Source organism: Tyto alba, unplaced genomic scaffold, assembly GCF_018691265.1.
Source record: "Tyto alba isolate M040663 unplaced genomic scaffold, T.alba_DEE_v4.0 Super-Scaffold_5, whole genome shotgun sequence".
Taxonomy (NCBI): domain Eukaryota; kingdom Metazoa; phylum Chordata; class Aves; order Strigiformes; family Tytonidae; genus Tyto; species Tyto alba.
The window spans coordinates 23,534,855-23,558,106 of record NW_024881326.1 but is presented as its reverse complement, the minus strand read 5'-3'; the positions used below and the strand labels follow the sequence as shown (position 1 = coordinate 23,558,106).

Below are 23,252 nucleotides of genomic sequence, written 5' to 3'. Positions count from 1 at the left end.
TTTTCTGCAAAATCCTTTTGAGGTTAAACAAAGGCTCTTTTATTCTAATATTCAGCAAAGTGGGATAGCTGTGTGAAGAAAAGATGCACAGAGTTTTATTGTTGGCACAATTCTACAACCTCCACCACATGATGAACAGTCTTTGATGCAATTCCATTCTAAATAAATTAGTTCTAATACACTTCCTGATTTTATCAGCAGCTGAAAAGATAACAAAGCACAAGTTACAGAATCTCATCCTACTGCCACCAATCCAAAGAGCAGTACTGTAGGTTACATCTGAACTGGAAGATTCAAGAGTACCATGAAAATCCTGCTGCTGTATGTGCATCCAGCCATACCCCAACCACACATCTTGGAAAGACAGAGGTTAAAAAACAGTTTTGCCATTTCTTCTGCAGAAATAAAACTCAGAGGTGGGCCAGACACAATTACTCTAGTGTGCACCAGTTCTCTGCCTTGGACAATGAGCAGACCAGGGCTGTAGTACTCAACAGACAAGATAAAACCAGACGTAGTTTCTAGCCTGACCTCACAAAAATCACATTACCACTATCTGGTTGCAGTCCCTTAGTGCACCCTTGTACAAAACCCATATGTTTCACATTAGAAGAAAATACACAAATATTCTGAAATTGCTATACGTTACTGTTGAAAACATTTCCCTGAAAACAATACCTTAAAACACTGTGGGGCAAGGATTCCACTTTTCCATTATGAAACCCAGAAGCCCTATTAAAATAGGAAATTATACCCATTATCTGTCAATAATGAAATAAAAAAAGGTAAATAAAGAGTTAGAAGATGACCTATCTTCCAAGCATTTTTTCATTCATTCATTGCAAAATAGTATTAGAATAGCCCCACGGGTTCAGATCTTTCTAAAAAGATTCAAGCGTACATAGTTTTCTACAATATTTATATATCAAATGTACCTACAGCTTCTTAAAAAACAAGTAATGCTCTTTTCCCAAACTGAAAAATAACTTCTCCTCCAGATATATTTTCTTAATGAGCAAAAAATTTATAAGATGAATTCATCTATTATGCTAAATGTAGATGTGAAGCTTGGGCAATTTAGGCCCCTTTCAAAGACTAATAACCCACTGTATGACTGAGAAAATATTTTAAGAAAAAAGGGGGAAACTTCTGGAATAGTGTTCCTCTATAAACAAGATAGACAATCTCAATCAAAATGGAAGTACGTTGCTGGCACATAAAATGAGAATGGTTTTGTAAGGGTTAATAGACTGAATCAGCAAGGGAAGCTGCTAAATGCAGAACCACAGATGATTTAAGACAACTCCTCTAGAAGTGAGATTATAGGAATTCTTTGCTTAACCAGTTTAGACTGGAAAACTCTAAATTGAGGGTGTTATGTGAAGACTAAATAGAAGACACTATCCATGACTACTCATGAATCACAGAGTATTTCAACTCACTATCTCTGTAGAAACAATAAAAGTGAGAAGTACACCATTACCAAGGTTAAATTTAAAAGGGGAACCACAATATGAAGAAGTTGGTTGCAAGCTTAGATTCTTTAACAGAAAGAGTAAAGTCTTTACTGACTGCAAGACAATTATGAAAAGACAATATAGTGAAAGTTTACAAGACAAGGATTTTAGGAAATCAGAGTTTCGAGGTGAAGCTATTAGAAGTAAAAAGATATCTTGTATAAATTTAAGCCATGATCAAAAGGAAAAACAAAAAGCTCAAGCTGTCAGGTTGCAGAACTGTGCAGTAAGGTAGTCAAACAGTATTAACATCATGTTTGCTTTGTTTTTGCACTTTCCCCAAGCATTCATTACTGCTTACTATCAGAGGCATACTGCTAGAACAGACTAGTCTTTTATTTGATCCAGTACAATCATTTTTATATTCACGCTTTGCATGCACTACATGTTGAATTTTAAATACAAGGCTTAGTTGGGAAATTTATACTTGAATCTTATCTTGATACTATAATATTTTTCATAAAAATATGCTGAGCCATGCTATTGGTGTTGGGTTTTTGCGTGTTCAAAGTGTTCCAAAATTTTATATAGAAACTGGATCGAAAAAGAAAACAACCACCTGTCCCCACCAACCCAAATTGGCTCTCAACTCCTAATATACAGAGATTTTCCTAGCCAGTTTTTCTAGTAATGCTTTAGCCAAGTCTAAACCAAAAAACATCTAAGCACAACAGTAACTGTATAATTAGTCCTACAGAAGTCAGTGAATATATAAAATTAAAAGTGTTCAGATCTGATCCTAAATATACATTTTTAGCCAATCTAAAGACAAATTTGAGATCAACACACAGAACATGGTTAAAATGTATTAGTCTGTCACATGCAAATTGATTCTGGAGAAGGAAAAAAAACCAGTTGTCTCAAGCACTGCAGAAACACCCGCATAAGGTTAATTCCAGGAGGCAGAAGTTTTCCATGTCCACACAACACTCAGTCACCTTATAATTCAAATCCTGTGGTGGTTAAAATTTATATTGAACAACAACAGTGTTTAAAAAAACCCTCAGTTTATTTATATTTCACATAGCAGTTATTAATTCACTTGAGAGCCCACTGTTCTTAGTGTAACGCTCCAAAATCATCCCATGTCCTACTAACTATTCTTCTGTTACACAGATCTTCAGTCTTTCTTTTTCTCCCATCTCGAACGGAAAGCCAAGTCTCCCTCCCTGAGGAGGGTCCTACAAAGAGAAAATGATCAGATTTGCATTCTATCTGATGGAGTTCCAAGAATGATACCAACAATGCAGTCAAGACTACGGCTTTGCTAATGTGTCACCTTCACCCACAAGTAAGGGCATCAGACTTCAAACACCTTTAACTTCACAATCAACCATGGTAAATGATGGGCATTATTTATACCACAGCATTCAAGAAAGAGGAGACAGAATATAAAATTTCAGAAATTAAATTCTGTTGCACAAAGATATTCCAGATGCTGAAACATCAAAATAATTGAAAAGAATCGGGCAGTAAATGTATGCATTCCCCTATCTCCCAAAGGAGGGGAAAAGAAAGTTAGATGCCAAGCATTTGAGATTAACCATAAAGCAAAGATGCATGCATGAAATATAGTGAAATTTGTCTCAAAAAAGAAAAACCAGAACAACAACAAAACCCTAAATCAGACTATAAAAGTCTAATACCTTAAGGTCCTATGAGCATGAGTTGCCCACCTTCTACCAGGAATAGAGATCCTAGCATAGCACTGAAAGAAAAGTATGAATTCGAAAATAAGAATAGGTCAGCTTGCCAAAGCAGTCCCACACATCTACACTACGCCCACCATGGACTCCTGGCGTGCTGGGGTCAACTTCCAGAACCTTGCAATGTTACTACTTGACACATGTAGCGACAGGAATCTCTCACTCACTGCAGATGAACAGCAACCAGGGCAGTTCCTCAGCAGTTGCATAAGTTCACTAGCTCCTACCTTATTTTATGTTATACTAGCACAGTTTCCACTGCCATACCATGAAAAAGTGCTAGTTTAGTCCTTGGGAGAATGTTCCAAGCCTGTACATCTCCCATTCAAGCATGTTTGTAATGCTAAAAAATCCTGGATTTTTGCATTATTGTTAGTCTTGCCATATTCTTTACTAGGAATAATTAAATGCAGATGGTTAGAAATTTTATTAAAGAAATGTTGATGCACTGACACTAAGCTTCATTTATCCACATCTGAAAACCTCATCCTTCATTTTTCTACTCTGTCAGTATCAAACTTCCAAAGAGCTTGAAGAGCTGCTAATGACTTACAAGTGTTTGAACAACACAGTTTAGAAAATAAACCCACTTGTATTAGGTTTTCCTCCTTCCTTGTTTTAACAATCCTGCTTTGAAAAGTACAAAGGTAACAAAACCCATGGGAACAGTATGTAGTAGTTGTATATTAGCAAACTGAAGCTGCCAGCTTCTATTGGGATACTTCAGTAGTGAATATCTACATCATCTAAAAATATGATTGGTCTTTAGTGTAATCACTAAGAATATCCTTGTCTATCTTGTTTTAATCTTCAAGAGTCAGGTAAATACTATATAAATGACATGATCATTCTAAGACTGGGCAAAAGGAGTTAATGAGTTCACAGGTATTCAAAGGTACTATTTGAATTTATTGAATTTACGCTGAAGTCTGTAAACCCAGTATTAAAGTGACAAATTATGCCTAAAAAAAAAAAAAAGAGAAAACAGAAAAAAGAGAAAAGAGAAAATGTTTCAAAGTCTAGTAAAGCTTGAGGCTCCTTGCCCACTTTGTTGAGAAACAAAGAAAGGAGATACGAGTTCTGGCTTTCATTACTAATCACAGAAATGGCACTCAAACCTTAATATTAATGCATGACTAGTGTTGTTAAACATACAAATGTTTTAAATTTTTTCTGATAAAAGAAAAAAAGAATCCTGGTTAATTAAGTAACTAATATCAGAATTCTTAACGTTTACTTAGGTTTCAAAATTAAGCACCGAACAACTAAAGTGTGCCCAAACATAGAATTATTGTGCATTTTGATATAGACAACCACCACTTCAGCTGCAAAACAGAACAAAAAACAATTTAGAGTTTACTGGCAAAAAATGTTCAAGAATTACAGCAAAACTTTCACATACAAACATATGTTTGCTCTCCAACACTAAGAGCTATGGTGAAGGACTACACAGAACAAACTGAGCACCCATCAGCTCTTACGCACAGTAAGGAAACTCTGACATACCTGCCAAACACCGATAGCTCTCAGGAAACTAAACTGACCAATGTACTTCCCTTATCACAATGAAACTTAAATACATTTGAAGTCTTCTGTTAAAAGTTTACGTAGCAGTATTTAAATTTATTTTTATCTATTGTGTATACTCAAGTATAATAGAAGCATAGTCTGTATTCATCCAATCCTTGTGGTTGATAGGTATTTTCATTGACATAGAATAGTCAAAAACTCAGAAATGGTCCATAAGCCCTGTATTTATTATGGAATCACAAATAACAGGATTCACATTCTGCAGCACATTCCTCCCACACATGGGAAGCAACATTTTTTTTTCACAGAAGACACAGACATAATTTGATATGAAGTTACTCCTGAGCGTTTAACACTGGCGGTGTTTTCTTTCAAAAAATATTAGGCACTTATAGATGAAATCTTACTTTTTACAAGTACTTAATGTCATCTAAAAGAGGTCATCCTCCAAATATTTTTTTAATATGACATTGTCATAGTTGAAATTTTATTGCAAACCACCTAGAATATTAATTGTAAAACCTGCATCTAGGAAAGCTCCTTCAAACCAATAAAACTTTTAGAAGAGTATAAGCCTTTTTAACCTGAGCAGGGAGTCAACGTGCAAAAAAGAATGAATCACTGTTTCTGCAGAAGCAAAAGATCGTTTTAAGAAATTAGCTTTTTGGTGTCCCTGCTCAGAAGGACTTACTTTAGAAGCTGTATGGCTAGATTTTTCACATTTAAGTAAACTTAAATGATATTACCAGAACTTCACCTTCACTTCATAATTAATATTGCAGTAGCTTATGATTAAAAAAAAACTGAAGGAAAAGTATTTGACACGCCTTGCATTTTCAGCAATGTTACATGTGCAGCTAGTTTTACTTCTGTGTTTCCAGTGTTGCTTCCTAATTATCTCAGACACAATTTCATGAGGATTTTACTTTCACATATTTCTCTAGCTTTCATGTACTGCATTTAATTAGTAACTCATAAGTGAATATGCTGATGTTTCAAAGCTGAGATTCATCCAGCCATATTACTCAGTTCTTGATTTTTTTGGAAAATAGCAACTCAAGTCAAAGGCACGAAACAGTGCTAGGAACAGAGAATAGAAAGTTATTTCATTGCACGCCCATATCTTGATACTGCATGCAGTTCCTGGCTTATCTCAAGATACAGTATAACATATACAAAGAGTATACGGACAAGCATGAGAATTTTTCAGCATAAGAGGAGATTGCACAGAATAGGTTTTATCAGCCTGGAACAGACAACCGAGGACACAATCTATTTTCATTATTTTCAGTAAAGACATGGGGCTGCAAAGGAAGTTATCGTGTAAAAGGTTAAAAAGATTAATACTAGGTTTTAATAGAGAATCCAGAACTAGATACACTTTTTGTATCAATATAGTTGTGTCCAGTTTATATATTAATTTTCTAATATATAGTATATATAATTTTCTGTATTTATTCTAATTATATAGTCTATAATCCTACATATAATCATGATCAAAGAGACTGCACATAAATAAGGACCGGTACCTCTTCCCAAGCACCTACTACACCAGGGAATACAGTGGGAGACAACAGCAAAGATAAAAAGAACACTTTGCAAGTGATGTGACAGTAAGGGAAAGAATAGTGAGAAGTTTCTGAAACTGAAAGGTCAAAGAGCACTGATAATGTATTGCAGCTTTTATGGAGTCACAAAATTACAACATGCATGGATGATAAACTCAGGATGTCTGAGCAAGTTCAGAAAAAATACAAAGGAGGTTTTTTCCTCACCACCGATGTGACCACTGTTTAATAGCTAGTGAGAAATGAAAAAAGCTTCCAGGAAAGTTAATGACTTTGGCCAGCTTAACAGCTTCCAGTGTATGTTCAATCATTTATTCAGTCTTCCAACACATGCAATGTCTTCTTATACGCTACTAAAGTGAAACAGTGTACTAGATTGTGATAACATGACCAACCATGTTTCTCACAGAAGTATGCCGTCAAGTATTTTGGCACAGGGCAGCTCCATATTAGAGACAAGCTAACCATCTTTTCACATTGCTTCTCAGTTTCATACTCCTCTGCTAGTATTTCTTCTTCAAGCTATTTAAAAGAAAAAAAACACACTCAAGACCATAGGTGGCTACAAGCAGCTTTTACTTTTTTTTAACGGGGTGTTTGGCAGAGGACAGAATAGCTTCTATTTTTGTGAAAGAGATACTAGAAAGAAATATTACAAAGTGGTGTTTGGGTTCTAAATCTAACAACTGAAGAGCTAGGAAATACCTGCTTTATGATTATTCATGTCACTAATTTTAGTTACATACTCAGTCTGTGCAGTTAAAGTGACAAAGAAACTGTACACAACCATGTAATTAAAAGTTTCTCATCAAGCACACAAGGAAGTTTGTACAGGCAACCAGAAAGTATTTTACAGATGCCAAGTTCTTGGCTTTTCAGACTAAACAGCATTAAGGAAAAAACCCTTAAAAAAAAAAAAAAAAACAACCTCTTGCTACTTTAGGGACTTCAACAAAAAAAGCATCCCTTCAGAACGAACCACAGTTCTTCCATGTGAAATACAAGTTTCTGTAACTGGAACAGTCCAACAGTTGTCTCAGAGACTTCTACTACCAGGAAGGAAAGACCGGGATCCAGCACACTGGCTTCGAAATCAAGGTAGCCTTGAGGAACCCACTATTCTGGCTTATCTTCACTGAACCGAGTCTCCTAGTCTACACTGGACACGTGTACGTTGAACATGTCTAAACAGGCAGTTTGGTTGAAAGCAATTATTGTTTTTCATGTAAATGAGCTCTGCTCGCCACATGTTGGTTCAGGTACATGAGGTTTTTCCTGAAATTTGCACTCATCAGAAAATAAACCAGAAGGTCTGATCTAAATGTTGGAACAACTGGGGGGCATGTCAGTGCTGACCCGCTGCACACCACACAGGGATGAAACCAACAGATGAGTTCAGGGAATTCCTTGCCATTTTACCACACGAGAAGGATCCAGGCATTTCCAACACAATACATCAGGCTGCTCCAACTCTTGAGCGTGTATTTTCAGTTATTTTAGCACAGCATGACTAAAATGAAAAATAAAGAACACATCACCAAGAGGAGGGAGTCATTTACTTCTCAAATTGGCATACAAAGGGGTAAATTGGCACGCCAATTGGCTATACGGTCTATAGGACAATACTACCTGTCAAGGATTATATTCCTCTCCACTTCTGAAGGCATCTTGTCACCACAAAACCTCTGTAGTTTGAAATGGGAAACAGCAAATCCCACAGGAAGCTTATTTGTTTCCTTAAACAACACCACACTTTAGTATTTGGTCTAGACTATAATTCTAGAAACAGTTTACCACCAGGAAAAGTGAAATGTGTTTTCCTGACAAGTCAGTAAGACTTACCAAGCTTGTCCATTGTAGCACAGGGCATCTTCCTCCCACTTAAATTGGCCATTACATACTGGTTTAATTCTGTCAATTCCTTTTTTGTTCTTTAAAATTTTAAATTCAAAGTTTCAGTTTCAAATTATTTTAACTCTTTCACAGAAAAGTAATATAAGGGAAAGAAATCATCATTTGTAAATGAAGCAAAGTCTGGGTTTGTTAAGGATTACCTAAAATACACACAGAACTCCCAAGTAAAGCTTATTAGTTTCTGTATGCTCAGTTATATACATCCAAAGCCTTTGCCCTGAAGAGCTTACAATCTAAAGGGACATGAGACAGAGACAAAAGGCTACAACCAGTGTTTACTATGTGACTTACCTTTTGTGCAGATAAAATTGCTTGACAGAGCGGAAATATTTTTAAAGCAAGCTAGACCGCTGGCAGACAAAGAACACTGGAAAACAAGGCAAGTGAAGTAAGAGCGAAGCAGAAAAAACCCTGAAGAAAATAGGTAAACAATCCATAAGCAGAGAGTGAATGAGGTCTAGCAACAACTACAGCATGTCCTCTTGAGACATGAAGGCCACTACTGTACCAACTTCAACATCTGTTATTTGCTGGTGCCTCCCGCTGACTCTGCCTTACTCGTGCCAGACCTCATGGCAGCGTTTAAGAATGGCTGTAGCCACTTCTATTAACTTAAAAATAAGTACGTAATATTACTCACTACAGCACGCGATGATTTGAAATGAACACTTCCATAAACCTTTTAGATCTAGGTCAGTCTTTAATATATCAAGTTCTTGTCCACTACATACCACTGTTTCAATAGGTGGAACCAGTAGAGTGACAAATCGAAGTGGATGTTTTAATACACAGATGGCCAGGGATTTGCTCACTGTGCAGTTACATCTGCTGGTCAGCAGACTACGAACAGTCCTGAGGTGCAGGGTTCCTTCAAAGCCTTGTAATTAGAAAACCTTATTTTGAGAAAGAATATACTGACACTTGGGAACACATTAGTGATAATTGTGTCTGACAAGACAAAAAAAAAAAAAAATTTAATTCTGTGTTGTGGTTTAGGCCTGATTGGCAGCCAACCACAATGCAGCAGCTCTCTCTCCCTTCCCCTCCGGCAATGAGAAGGGACAGAGAGCCAGGCTTGGGGTTCAAGATAGGACTGGGAGGGGGAAAAATCCCCCTTTTATGATCACGAGCACAAGGCAGACTCGTTAGGGGAAGAAAAAAAGAACATACATTTATTACAGACACTAACAACACATAATAGAGTAGGACAGTGAGAAGCATTGCCACATCTTGAGAACACCTTCCCCCCACCCCTCCCTTCTTCCCGGGCTCAGCTCTGCCCCCGATATCTCTACCTCCTCCCCCAGTGGCGCAGGGGCAGGGAATGGGGGGTGCAGTCAGTGCTGCCACTTTCTTCATCTTCGGTGAGGGGAGTGTCCGAAACTTCTTCCCCCTGCTCCATCGTGGTCCCCCTCTCACAGGAGATAGTCCTCCACAAACTTTCTCCGACTTGAATTCCTCCCATGGGCCGCAGCATTCCCCACACTGCTCCGTCATGGGTCACTAACTTTCTCCGACTGGATTCTCTCCCACGGCTGCAGCCCTTCCCGAGCTGCTCCGGCGTGGGACTCCCCCGCATGCTGCAATCCTCCCAGCGCTGAATTACAGCAGCGGGGCTGCCTTTTCCCATGAGACCCCGGCCTTCTTTGGGCACAGAACCTTGATCAGGCGAGCAGGAGCAACAGGCCATAAATCAATGTCTGCTCCACCGTAGATCTCCATGGGTGGCAGGGGCGGCTGCCCTGCCCTGTCACCACAGGATACAGGGGGGTCTCTGCTCCGGCACACCTCCCCCCTCCTTTCTTCCTCCGTTCCTCCACTGACCTTGGTGTTCATGCAGCTGCCACAACTCCTCCTCACAAGTTCCACTGCCCGTCACCACGTCCCTTCTTAAATACGTTATCGCAGAGGCGCAGCCGATTGGCTCAATTTCCCAAACAGAATTGAAGCTGGCGTGGAGCTGGGGGAGCTTCGAGAAGCTTCTCACAGGGGGCTGCCCCTATAGCCCCCTCCCCTGCCACCAAAAAACTCCACCACTCACTCAACCCAGGACATTCTGTAACAGAGAATAAGACTCACATGCGCGCACACACACACACCACCTAAAGTGCTATACCTTCTCTAGATCTGCCAGACTTGGCAGCAGATTTTCCTAGTAATCAGCAAACAATCCCAGATTAGTTGGAAGAACGATGAAAATCACTGCTGGACAGCCACAGAAAAGCAGAGAATTCAGAAGTCTCGCCACACTGTCATGTAGAACTTTTACCACAAAAAAAAAAAAAAATCTCGTGACGACCTTTGCATTTTCCATGGAATTCTAGCCTTCAGTTCTGATTCAGTTACCTTTTTGCTAAGGACACATTTCAGCATTAAATACCAGCCTTACCAGTAAAATTAATATACATTTTTGAATCAGCTCCAATAAAGCTTCACAAGTCAAATGAGAAGATACTATTCACAAACAAAAAAATCTGAAAGAAAGGCTAGTCCATTTTTTTTATCATACAAGGTTTTGCAATACCATTCATGATCTAAATACATTTGCCCCCTCCGCAAATAGTAAGTAACAAAGCAGAAATATGTATCATGAAAATTTGGTTAGACTAATCAAAAGCAGAAATATTTTAGAGATTAGATTTTTAAAATTCCAAAGCACAAAAATAGTCAACATGATGGCAAATTTAATTCCGATGGATGGAGAATACCAAAAGTCAAAAAATTACACACTGCACATTTCTTATAAATCAGTATTTCAGATAAGGCTACAACATGGAATTTTAAATTTTTTTTTTTAAGATTAGATTTTTATGATACTAGTGATATTCTTCATAATACAATCCTTTTATGCAAGCAAACTAATAATCAGTTGTTTTAACTTCAACTCACTGAACTGAAACATTTACTAACTTGTCTGTAACAAGTATCCTTATTACCAACCTTCATCAAGAAACCCTCAGATAACAAACAACTCCTTTTTCCTTAGCCTAAACACTGGATAGGCTAAGAAACTACCGTGGGGAATTTCCACAATTACTTGCTTATGAACTGTGTCACTTCCAGATTTTGCATGAGATGCATTTCTAAGCACAAACACTACCCCCTCTCCCAAAAAACACATAAAATCTGAGCTTCTCTTTTCATTCAATCTGAAGTCATTACTGAAGAACCACGTTTTTTAACATGTTTGATTTCTAGAAAGTAATCCACATTTGGGATATACATCATATATGAATGTTATTTTCTTAAACTGAAAATTGGATTTTGGTGTTGCTATTCAGTTATCTGCCATCACTTTAATCAACACTGGTTGATTACCACCAAAAATCACTTTATTCATACAGGAAAACATAATTGGTTTAGGAGTGTATATAAAGGCAGAAGGGTAATAAATTAACATTCTTATGCAAATTGCACTCAATATTAAGCTGTAGGTTTTGTTGTTTTCAATCTGTAATCACATGAATGACTATACACCTTAGAAGTGCCAGAAATATGATGTTAAAAAAAAAAAAAAAAAAAAATCAACAAAGTCACACAAGCAATGCTAGGCAATGCTATCTTAAATGACAAATGTGTCTCTTCCCACTCCCTCAGCAGACACATGCAGGAATCACAATGTGGGAACTCTGTCTTTGGTGCCGAGATCGGTGCAGAGATCGTTAGTGGCCATGACAGGAGGGCTCATTCTGAAGTCATGCTGGGAATACACTGGTGATACTTCTCAGCTATATAAGGAGGTAGCAGGTGGTGAGAAAGGAGAAATTTCGAAGTTAATATATTTACAGGCAATCATTCATCTACTTGTAATTGCTTGGAGGTTCCCTCAAATTTAAAAATTGGGGATGAAGTTTGCTGCAACAAAGTCATAAACAAGTAAGCCTGATGGCACCACTATATTCATCCAGAGCTAATAATTTGTTTCCTGAGATGTCAGTCTGGAACCTTTCACCTTTACTAAATTCATGTTTTAAGAAGTGCTTACAAAAATGGGAGGAAATTGTTAAAGGCATAGGATGACTTAGTTCAGCATGACAATACAGCACAGGGGCCTATCTTAGAAAAAATAACCACACACAAAACAAAACAGACAAACACACAACTCTGCAGTTAAGCAGACAGTGATTATGTTGATGCGATATACTCAATTACTTAACTGCCAGGGGGCCTAATGTTGCTCACACAGCAAGAAGCAAAATTACATGTTAATAAAATGATTGGAATATTCAATATACCTCTTGATATCTCATGGCCTACAATTTTTTTTTTTTTAGATGTTCATTTAACAGCAACACAAGATCTGTTTGAATAGCCAAAAGACAAATTCAGGGAAATAATAAAATAAGGGAGGTTTTTGGCCAAAGAGCTGCAATAACAATTCACAGTTAAAAAAAGATACGACAAACAAGGTCAGAGCTAAACAGCCAGATATCATCATTATGCTTTTAGCTCAGCAATAATTTTTGCCACATAATTTAAGATGCCAAAACCATGCTACGGTATTTGTCAATTATGTACTGGCAAGCCATTATACAAGTTGGATGTAAAAATACAGTCAGACCTTAAATCAAAAATCCCAGAGTATTTCTGATAAATCAACAGAAGTTGTGCTTTAACATACATATATCTGAATGTTACCGAGAACTATAGTGGTTTTCTTCCTGTTGCTGATTTTATTGACATAGGGCAGAACACTCTGGATTTACAGTGACACTGTAGATCCCACTGCATAAGGGTTTGTGATATGGAAAAGAACTCTTTTACATCCAGATTTGTAAGAGGTTGGGTTTTTTAAATGTTTTTTTTTTTTTTTTAAGTAACACAGAACCAAACTTCAGAGAGTCACTGACTTGGAACAGAAAGTGAAACAAACACAGCAAAGATTTTTTGACCCAACCCCCCATCTCCCATGCTTCAGTCTAAATCTATAACCTAATTCATGGGTATATTTTAATATGAAACAGTGATAGCTGCTACAAAAATGCCAGTAGGAAAACGACCATCGCCTCTGAGACAGTTGCTGATCTTACATCAAGGTCTATGCCATCCTGAAACTCTGTAAAGAATGTCTGCGATTCACCAGAATACCAGCTACCCACTTATCAAAAAAAAAAAAAAATCTACAGATTAAGTCAAAATAAAGACTACATATCTTCTCTTTACAAGCATACTTTGAAAGACATCTAAAAATCCGTATTTCGCAGGATTAATTAATAAATCATTGCTACACTAAGTCAGGATTCTTACGAGATGGTACTTGCATAGACCCACATCAACTATTTAAGGAAGCAATACTGCTATTTTTGTCAGACTGCCCTCAAACATTTTCACACCATCTTTCACAATAAAAATTCAATCCTAATGGCAGTGACTGGGCTCTACTACATCCTAAAAGATAATGACAAGATCACTGCAGACAGCTTTTACTCAAATACACTGAGATTCAAAATAAAAACAACAAAAAAACAAAACCCAAAATGCAATTAGAAGCAAACATAGTATATGGATCCTTGATGCACCTGTTTCAGGATGCAGAAAAAGTCTTTTTAATAATAGATTGTCTATCTACAATGCTTCTTTTTTAATGATTTAGCTATTGAATACTTATACACAGAAGTAACTTACTATGTTGCTGAATAAATTTTTATGCTACTACAGGGAAAAAGAGCTATTATTTCATGGAACTCATTTTTATTTTAATCTTGTGCTTCAATTATGAAATAACTAACACACTTTTACATATCCCTATTCTGCACTGCACATAAGGATGCATCACGTGTCAGGAAAAAAAGATAATGACCCACAAATCACTATCAGGCTTGGTACTGGATACAGAAATTGCATTTTAAAAATCAGTCCTTCACAAATTCTACACACTATACAACCTATCATATCACAGAAGAACGAGTACACAATTATTTAACCCTCTGCACAAATGCAGCCCACAACAAAGAGCAACAGAATGAGTATTTAATAGACCGGGAGTACAGGATTGTCAGAGATGGATAAGGTACCACAAAAGACAGCCTCATATTCAAAACAATAAGCCAGCTATTCATAACCCATGGGGAAAGAAAAGCCCCAAAACAAAGCAAAAAAATCCCATGGAATTAATGCACCCCAATGACATTTTGGAAAGCCACTACTACTTGTGAACAAAAGATGCTAGACCTCTCATTAATATTTTGTTCTAGCACATTACTCAAGATGATCCATTTTCAGCAACTATTTTTCAGCAGCAGATAAATCCAGAAGTACATCAGAAATGAGACAAAATATAACAGAACCGCCATGGAAAACGTAGTTTTGTTTTCTAGGAAAGCTACAGAAAAATGTCTCCGAGTTTACCTCACCTAAAAGCCTGGGTAAATCCAGGCTCACACTCATGATAGCTAAGCATTTATCAACACAGTGAATACATTAAGCTCTGACATGCACACTGCTAGATGCGCACACATCCCTCGCACCCGCACTTGTAACCATCTTCCTGCTGAGCTGGGAAGAAGGACCGATCGGAATACCCCAGGTAATAAAGGTTCACTGTATGCGATTTGACACCCCCGAAGGTACAAACCAAACACAGCACGGAGCTCTTATACCCCAAAGCGCGAACTAAATAGCTCCCCCCTCATCTTTCACACCCTCTTCCAGGCACCGTTGTGCATGCACACGAATTGCAAGTCCTCCTCCTTGTGACACGTCCAGATGGACGGACAGAACACAGCGCCTGCCCCCCCTGGGAATGCCCCCCCCCCCCCCCCGCCTTGCACACACAGGGAGCACAATAACCCTCCCGCAGCGGCAGCTCTCCGCGCAGGCGCAGGCTGCTGGGGGGTACCCTCGCCCCTTGCACCCCCCCTCCTCATGCAGGAGCACCCCTGCCTTTGCAAGCACACAGTCGAAAGAAGGTTCCCCCTCCGGGTGCACAGCCCGCCATCGATTACCCGCGGAGCAGGAACGCTCCCCTCGTAAGCGCACACAGCAGAAGCGATTCCCCCCCCCCCCCCTCAATGCACGCAGAAGGGGAGCACCCCACCACCGCACACCCCACATCCTCCAGCCCTCCCCGCCCCACTGCGTTCAGGGGGAGCCCCCTCATTGTCCTGCCTCCCCTACCCCCCCAAACGCGGAGCCTCCCCACTACCCCCCGTTGCCCTCACACAGCGAGGGCCCCTACTCCTCCCCACCGCCACCACAGCAGCCCCCCCCCACACACACGCACACGCTCCGAGATCCCCGCTGCCACCACAGCGGCGGCCCCTCAGGACCTCTCCCGATTGCCACCACAGCATAGCCCTCCCTCTGCTCTCCCCAGCTGCCATCACAGCGGATCCTCCCTCCGCACCCCCCGCCCCCCCGGGTACCCCCTATCCCCTCAAGGCCACCAGAGCAGCCCACTCCCACGCCACACCCCCCGCAGCTCTCTTTTGCCACCCCAGGACACCCCTTCGCTCTACTCCCTCCACTGCCACCCCAGCAGGGCCCCCGCAATCCCCCCCACCCACTGCCCGCCCTCAACTACTGCCACAGCGGGTACGCCTCCCCGCCCTCACAGCCCGGCCCCCCATTACCCCCTCGGCAGGAGGCCCCGGCCCCCCTTTCACAGCCGGAGCCCCCCCCCCCACACACACACACTACCTGCTTGCGTGGTGTCGCTGAGGTCGTAGCCGCTGCCGGGGAAGTCGCGCAGTTTCCTCCCGCTGAGGCAGAGGATGCCCGAACTGCCCGCCTCCTCCAGGGCCCGGTCCAGGCTGCGCACCGTGTGCGGCTGCGGCAGCGTCGCCGCCCCCCAGTGCGGTCCGACCGAGAAGGAGAGAGTGAGGTGAGCGGGGATGCCCAAGCCCCCCACCCCGCCGCCGTTGCCGCCGCCGTTGCCGCCGCCGCCGCCGCCTCCCCCCTGCCCAGCCGCCATCTTCCCGCGGCGCAGACCAAGCCCCACAATAACAACAGCCGGGGCCGCCACGCCACCAGTGCGCAGGCGCCGCCGAGCCCGCAGGGGCTGAGGGAGGGGGGAACGGGGGGAACGGAGAGGGGGGAGAAGGCGGGGCCGCCGGCGCTGGGGGGCGTGGCTTCGGCTGGGCCTGCCGCCCGCCCTCGCCAATCCCGTGGCGGCGCGGAGCGAAGGGGCGTGGCTCCCCGCTCCCTCACCAATCGGCGGCGGCGCGGAGCGGAGGGGGGGGGGGGGGTGTGGTTTCCCCGAGGCCGTGCTGGCCCGGTGAGGGGCGGGAGGTGGCGCGTGGCTGGGCGGGCGGCGGGAAGGCGGCGGGACGGCGGAGGCCGATGGGCCGCGGCGGGAGCGGGGCCGGGACGTCCCGCCGAACAGCGGCGAGCAGGGCCTGGCGGGGAGCCTGGGAGCGGGGCGCCTCTCGCAGCCGGGCGGGGAGCGGGTCCCCGTGTTTCGGGAGAACGCAGCTGCGGGAGTAGGGGGTGGGTGTGGGGGTGTGCTCAGGGCGGGGGCCGCCCGGCAAAACAGAGGCGACGTTGATGTGACAGGAAAAAATAACTGCTCGGCACCCCCAGCGCCGGTGAAACGGCATCCCATCCCATCCCGGAGCAGCCTTGCCTGGCGGCGGCATGGCAAATGGGCGATTTTCACTCCAGTGAGCCGTCCGGCGGTGTTCGGGTTTACTGTCGTATCTATGGCAACACAGATTATCGATTGCGCCTCGGGTTAAAAAGCCGCCTAAGGCAGATGCCTCAGAGCATCGCCTCTGTGCTGAAAGCTAATAACGAGCGGTGCCTGCCAATAACTGCAGATCCTCGTTAGTGGCATGAAAAAAAAAAAAAAAAAATTCAGTGAGGAATCTTCCGTAGCAGAACAAAGGGGGGTAGGAGTAAGGTTGTCACCCTAAAATAGGTTAAGAAACATCCACAAAAGCTTCAAAGATACTGATACTCGGAATGTCGAAGGAGAGTGGTGAAACACAAATCAGAAGCTGGCTGCGGTGTCCAAGGCCCCATTATATTAATAAAACGCCACACAATTGCTGGAATATTGGATGGATGAATAATTACTGCCATGTAATCTACTTGTTAGGTGCCAGTATGTATCTATCAAAAATTACTCGGGAGCCATGATTAAGAAATACTAAAGAAAGGCTCACAGACCCATATTTTAATGCAATTGCTGTGGGTTTGATAAGGAGAATCTGCCTTTATGCTTTGATCCTCCTGAAGGTCCTTAAATGGATATTTTTTTCTGCATGCATGCATGCATCATGACTAATTTGGGGATCTAAGGGAAATTCCTTCTATAAGCAGTATGGAAGAGACTAGCCTTCAGTCAGCAATATGCCAGTGAGAGACAGCTGAACCATTATTAGTCAGAAGAGGAACAGCCCTGTAGTATCCTGTGCGTGATATCAGGCTGAAATTCAATAGAACCAAATTAGCCAGGATCAGTATGAAGGTGCTGAAGAGTGAAGGGTCTAATCCTTTGGAGCAGTACTGTACGGACTTTGGGATCACTGTGTCATTGCAAATAGACTGGCTTTCCAGCAAAAGCGGCCTATGTGCAAAATGCATGTGTGGTGGGGGAAGGGCTCCCATTGTCACCTGCAAATATTGTGGCTGTCTGCCTCATTTAACCTTATCTGTGGACACTTTTGTGAGCTGCAAGATTAAAGTCTACAGATTGATATCATCAGTCTGCCTGGGCCAGAGCCTCTGCTCTTGTCCTTAAAAAGCTAATTGTTCCCTGGATTCACAGCAGGAAAATCAGACAAACCTGTATAAACACTGCCGACTGCTGCCCTCAGTCAAGCTTCCAGCCAGAGAGGGTGGAGGTTGAATAAACTCACAGACTACGTTGAGCCAAGAGCGTGTGATGATTTTGCCTGCAGACGTGGAGCGGGAGGTACAGTGGCTCTGCAGATGTCAGGAGTGAAGCAGAGCAGCAGCCAGGACCAGCTCTGCTAACTAAATGTTACTAAATGCTAGAAATAGTTGCTCAGAGTCCACAGAGGGAGCGGCTTGATACAGGGCCAGCTCAGAGATGTTGCTTTGCTACCCTCCCTTTAAACCACATCACACAGTCTCTTACTATTTAGAGCCTAACTGATCTCTGGGACATTAGACAGAGAAAACGGTTCAGCTCACTTTGTAAGAAATAGGTCTGACAAATTGTCAGAGGACTCAAAACACCATTTAATCATGCTGGCGTTCTCACGTATGAGGGGCCTTTTTATCTTTAACAAAATACTGTGTCTGCAGGTGTTCCTCCTGAGTAGCAAACAAAGCATGCTCAGTCTGCTCAGGCACACGCTCACATCTTCAAATGCATTAAAATGTCCAATACAATAGGCTAGAAGCAGTGTATGAGACTTTATCTAACAGCTAACCAAAATCCCTCATTTGCAAACTGTCTTGAGCAAATTGCTGCTTACTCAGGCAAAAGCTTGGGAATTGATTGCATGTTCCAATGATATAGCTACAGGCAGATTTACCTGTGGGGGTCATTTATCACCTCAAATAGCTGCACAATCCGAACAGATGTCTGGAATGCTAAAGTCTAATTAATTTTTTTTATACTGTATTTCACAGCCTTTCAACAGTTCTTTCTCTCCACGCCCTCCACTGCCCTTTCTTTTTCATTTCACAGGCAAAACCAGAGTCTAGTGACAGAAGGCTCCCAAAACCAACCTTCTTGTCACAAGGAGTAGTAAGTCATAGCTGTGCCATCCCTCAGTTTCTTCTATAAAACAGTTTCTTCTATGAAACAGAGATGATGGCATTTTCTTATTTATTAGGACAGTAAAGATGAATACAGGAAGAGGTGGAAACACTCAGGTGTTTTATGAGACTGCATAAAACAAACATATTTTTTGCTGCCACACCACAGACAGAGTCTTATGTTTCAGGAGTCTGAAAACCACTGAAAATCCCCCGCTTCCATGAAGAGCTTCCACTTTGAAAGTCTGTGGTTACCCCACATCCGGTCTAGATGAGATAAAAACTCATAAAGATATGACATCAACAAACTTTAAGAGGTAATGTTAGTGCCTAGAGGAATGAGATCTAGATAGGGCTTTGATCTAGCTAACTTGCAACATGGATTGCAAGATGTGCTTCCTCACAAGTCCCTGGCATGGTTAGCCCAAGCCACGCTCAGAGCAAACGCGGGAGCTACGTGCCCTTCCCGCTGCTCTGCCTGTGCTGCCCCCCACATCTCTTCTGACCCCTGGCTCCAAATCCCCCCAGAGCACTGCCTTCTGGAGAGAGCCAGGCAGGCTTCATCTGTACTAGAAATGTCAGAATAAGATAGATTATGAGAGTAGGGAAAGCGAGAGTGGAGCCCCTTATCTCTCCTGTACCTTCATGATTCTCCAGAGTACAGTGCAGGCTATGTCCCAGGGCAGGTCAGTGCACGTGGTCAGAACATCAAAGCACAGTAACAAAGCCAAGATGCTGCCTGGGCTGTTGTGTGCTGCAATGCTCCCTCCACACCTCTGCCGGACTTGCAGGCCTCTGCCAGGCAACGCAAGCTCTGGGCACCTAAGGCCAAGCAATGGGGATTGCTGAGAGCAGAGACACCCCGGAAGCTTTCAGTGTTCCTGAACTAAATACTTGAGCTGAATACAAAGCAGATCTTTGTCAGTCTACACTGCTGTTTGCTGTGAGAAATTAAATCCTCCTGAGATGTCAGCACTGACCTTTTTTTGCATCCTTTAAAGACTTTTTTGCTTTAAGCAATTAAACACCAGAGCTTTCATAATGTTCTTACTATGCTTCTGTATGAGTAGCCTCAGTCCTCCTACATGTGTGAGGTACTGAGATAACACATTCACTGTTATTTCAGCACTCACATGATCCTTGTGCCATCTCCTTGATTACTCTTCAATTCCTTCTCACTTAGTTTGCGTATCAGTGCATGCTCTATTCCTAATTGATACTGCTTTTCTTCTTCAAGACCTGCAAGTGTCCACAGCTTCCCACAGGGAGTTAAAATAATCTCCAAATAACAGGATTCCGGATTCTTACCAAAATGGCATCATCTGGCCCACTGTGAAAGCAAAGCAAGCAAACCATACGTTCCTACTTAGATCAAAAGGCAAATGCCACGCTGTCTGTGCTAAAGGATAGTGATTTATCTGAAACACCATTTCGAAAAAGCTAGAAATAGCTCAAAATACTTCAGCATCTGATGCTTGAATAGAAAAGAAACAAGCGAGATTCCGTCTAGCTGCTTTGGTGAGCAGTATCTTTTTGTACAGACCAGAATAAGACAGTAGATCCATTAATGAGAAGATTCCTGGTACCTTTTCCATTGGGAGCATCTGATTAGTTGTACAACTAGCAAATCTTCACTGAGTATTAGAAAATGCATTACTGAAGGCAGGGGGGAGGGCAGCTTCTACCCTCAAAGATGCCATTTCACATACCACCTACTCCAATTACATGCACTGGAAATACCTCCTCAAGGTGCTGCAGAAGCCTTTATCCTTAACTGATCATTCTAGTGTGATTTCTAACAGGATTTTTCCTTTTATTCTATTTTGGATAACTTGTTTGCTGTGCAGTAGCATACTTCCCTTGCTTGTTTCTTGGTAGAATTAGAAATGCAGCCATTTCAGTGAAGGCTTACTTTAACACTGAGAGACCCTGAGAAGCAACATGAACTAAAACTACTCCTACATTGCAATCAGAAGCACAGCGGCGTGGTGTATCTGTGTATCTCAGTTTACTGGGGTGTAGCTAGGCTGGCTACAGATTGCACTGAAGCTACCAACTCCCCTGTCATCCTGCACACGTGTGTGTTGAGTCCAAGCCCGTGCCATTGCAATTATCTTTTATCAAGTATGCCACACATTTCACAAGCCACATCTCTGATACACAACAGACAGCCTAAGATAAGAAGTACCAGTTGTCACCTTGTCCTGGATAACTTCGAACAGGATGATCAATTGTATTATGCTTTAATACAAATGTTAAATCATTCTGCAGCTCTCCAGATGTAGACATGCATTTTTATGAGATGACTTTAAGGATGTTCTGCATAGACCAGAGGTATAGCTAATGGGTATTGTAAGAGTAGTTTTGCATGTACCAGGCTGAGATCTCAATTTTTATATACATACAGAGAGAGAGAGGAAAAAAACAAAACAAAACAAAACAAACAACAAAGAAAACCCAAACAACTAACAACAACACTTCTCTAAATACCTCGTAGTCTTACAGTATACAGGCTGCATCTGATAAATGTGTAAGAAGCAAATAATAGAATTTGTCATTAACTGTTAACAGGAAGTGGCTGACCTGTCAGTGAACTGTTGTTTTCACTGAGCTGAACAAAATTGCATGTGCACCTTAGCCACTTTGTTGCACCCAGTCAGAACTTCTAGATAAAACCGAAGTATTGTGATCTATGTAGCTCCCATTCTGGGAATGGGTAATGTAGAGAAATACTGATGTAAACTGGAGTTTCCTTTTCTCAAAAAGCCCGAAGAGCACATTTGTTCTCTTCCATCTTCTCATGAAGACGATTTTCAAGTAGCAACATATGGTTAAAAGGCCATGTTCAGCACCTAACAATAAAACATAAGCTCTTCGGTGGTGGTGCAGCAATTTCGGAGCAAGCTAAGGAAGCTGTACTGCTACCAGTGTTCCTCATTAGGAGCTGAGGATTATGTTCCTGTAGTTCTCACCAATTAAAAGGCCTAAACACCCCCCCTTGTGGACAAAATACAAAACATCACAGAAGTGATCCGATTTTTGGCCCATTGAGATAAGCAATTGTTCATGCTTTGAGCAATTCTGATAATAGGGTGGAGTGCTTCCACACCCACAGATACCAATGTATGCCTGCAGATGCTAAACATTTCCTTGACATGTATTCCTACAGTGACTCAGGCTTACTTCCCAAGAAAAAGCATTTATTTTCAATTGCATCATGTAGTTTTGGGTTCATTTCACTGAAAGTGAACAGTCAATTTTTGTAATTTTGTATTAAATAACTGTGATATGAGATATCACTAGGAACAACGTAAAAAGGGGTCAGCATTGATTTTAAGATACCTATTTTTATATCACAGCATAAGATTTATTGCAACAACAAACATCACAAGTTATTTAACATGCAGAAGATTCACGAAATCTACTAAAAGACTGAGAAAACATTTCAGATAATACAAGTGTTTGAATGCTGGCATGTGTTCCCTTCTCCCACTGAGTTCTATTTTTATTTGTTTTTAGCTTAAAGCCTTCTAAAGTTCCTTGGGGTTTGATTATGTGAGAAGAAGAACACCTGATAAATTGAAAGGCTCAGTGCCGCAAAATAACACTTGTTCCTTGTTCTTTGTGAAAAAGTTCATTATGCATGTGCCTTCCAGGGAAGGAATACCAGGCACCTTCAGCAGAGGTGCACCAGTTTTCTTTGAGGGTTTAGCTTGATGGCTTGTTGTCAACAGTACCATTTAGTCAAGACCAGTTCCAGAGGAAAGCACAACAAAAGTCCTTTTTTCCCTTTGTTCCTTTGGTTTTTTCATTAAAAAAAAAAATCCCACTTTACCTTTTAGAAAGTCACATTACTGACATTCCTTTCTTAGGATGCAGGGTCAAGTCTGTCTGTCAGACACCTGCAGTCTGCTCCAGTGCAGGGGGATTGTGCTTTGGAGGAGGTTCTTGCTCTTAAGGCCTTTTCAGCAACTCTAGCATGTGTCACCTGCACTGTTAATGTGAGAAATTACTCAGAACTGAGTTAATGGCAGTGCTCAGACATACTGAGCAAATGGGACACTTGCCAAGACCTTAAGAGGTCACACACTGGCAGTTGAGAGATAACAGAGTGCATATCAGCCCTTGCTTCCCAGATGCAGAAATATGGCTTGGAAAGCATTATCACTGCCTTCAAAGCTATGTGCTTAGAGAAAAGCAGATAATGAAACCTCTCACCTGGTGATGTGGAATTTGCTGCAAAAGCGATAAAGTATGTAGTTCAATAAAAAAGCTGTCATTTGAAAATACCAACTATTTTAGAAATTGGTCTCCATATTTCTAAACTCTGCCTTTGTCTTTTTTGG

The 23,252-nt window shown here is 41.7% G+C and overlaps 1 protein-coding gene across 6 annotated transcripts in view; it reads right to left on the bottom strand.

Moving 5' to 3' along the window:
• LRCH2 (leucine rich repeats and calponin homology domain containing 2) overlaps positions 1–16,182 on the bottom strand; it is a 55,850-nt gene extending 39,668 nt beyond the window's left edge. For all 6 annotated transcript variants that reach the window (XR_006166923.1, XR_006166924.1, XM_042807115.1 and 3 more), the window contains exon 1: positions 15,874–16,182. Coding sequence is in view for 4 of the 6 variants with exons in the window: in XM_042807115.1 (XP_042663049.1) it covers positions 15,874–16,147 (274 nt within the window). In the remaining 2 variants the exon portion in view is untranslated. The remainder of the gene's footprint in view (positions 1–15,873) is intronic.
• Positions 16,183–23,252: the final 7,070 nt, after the last annotated feature.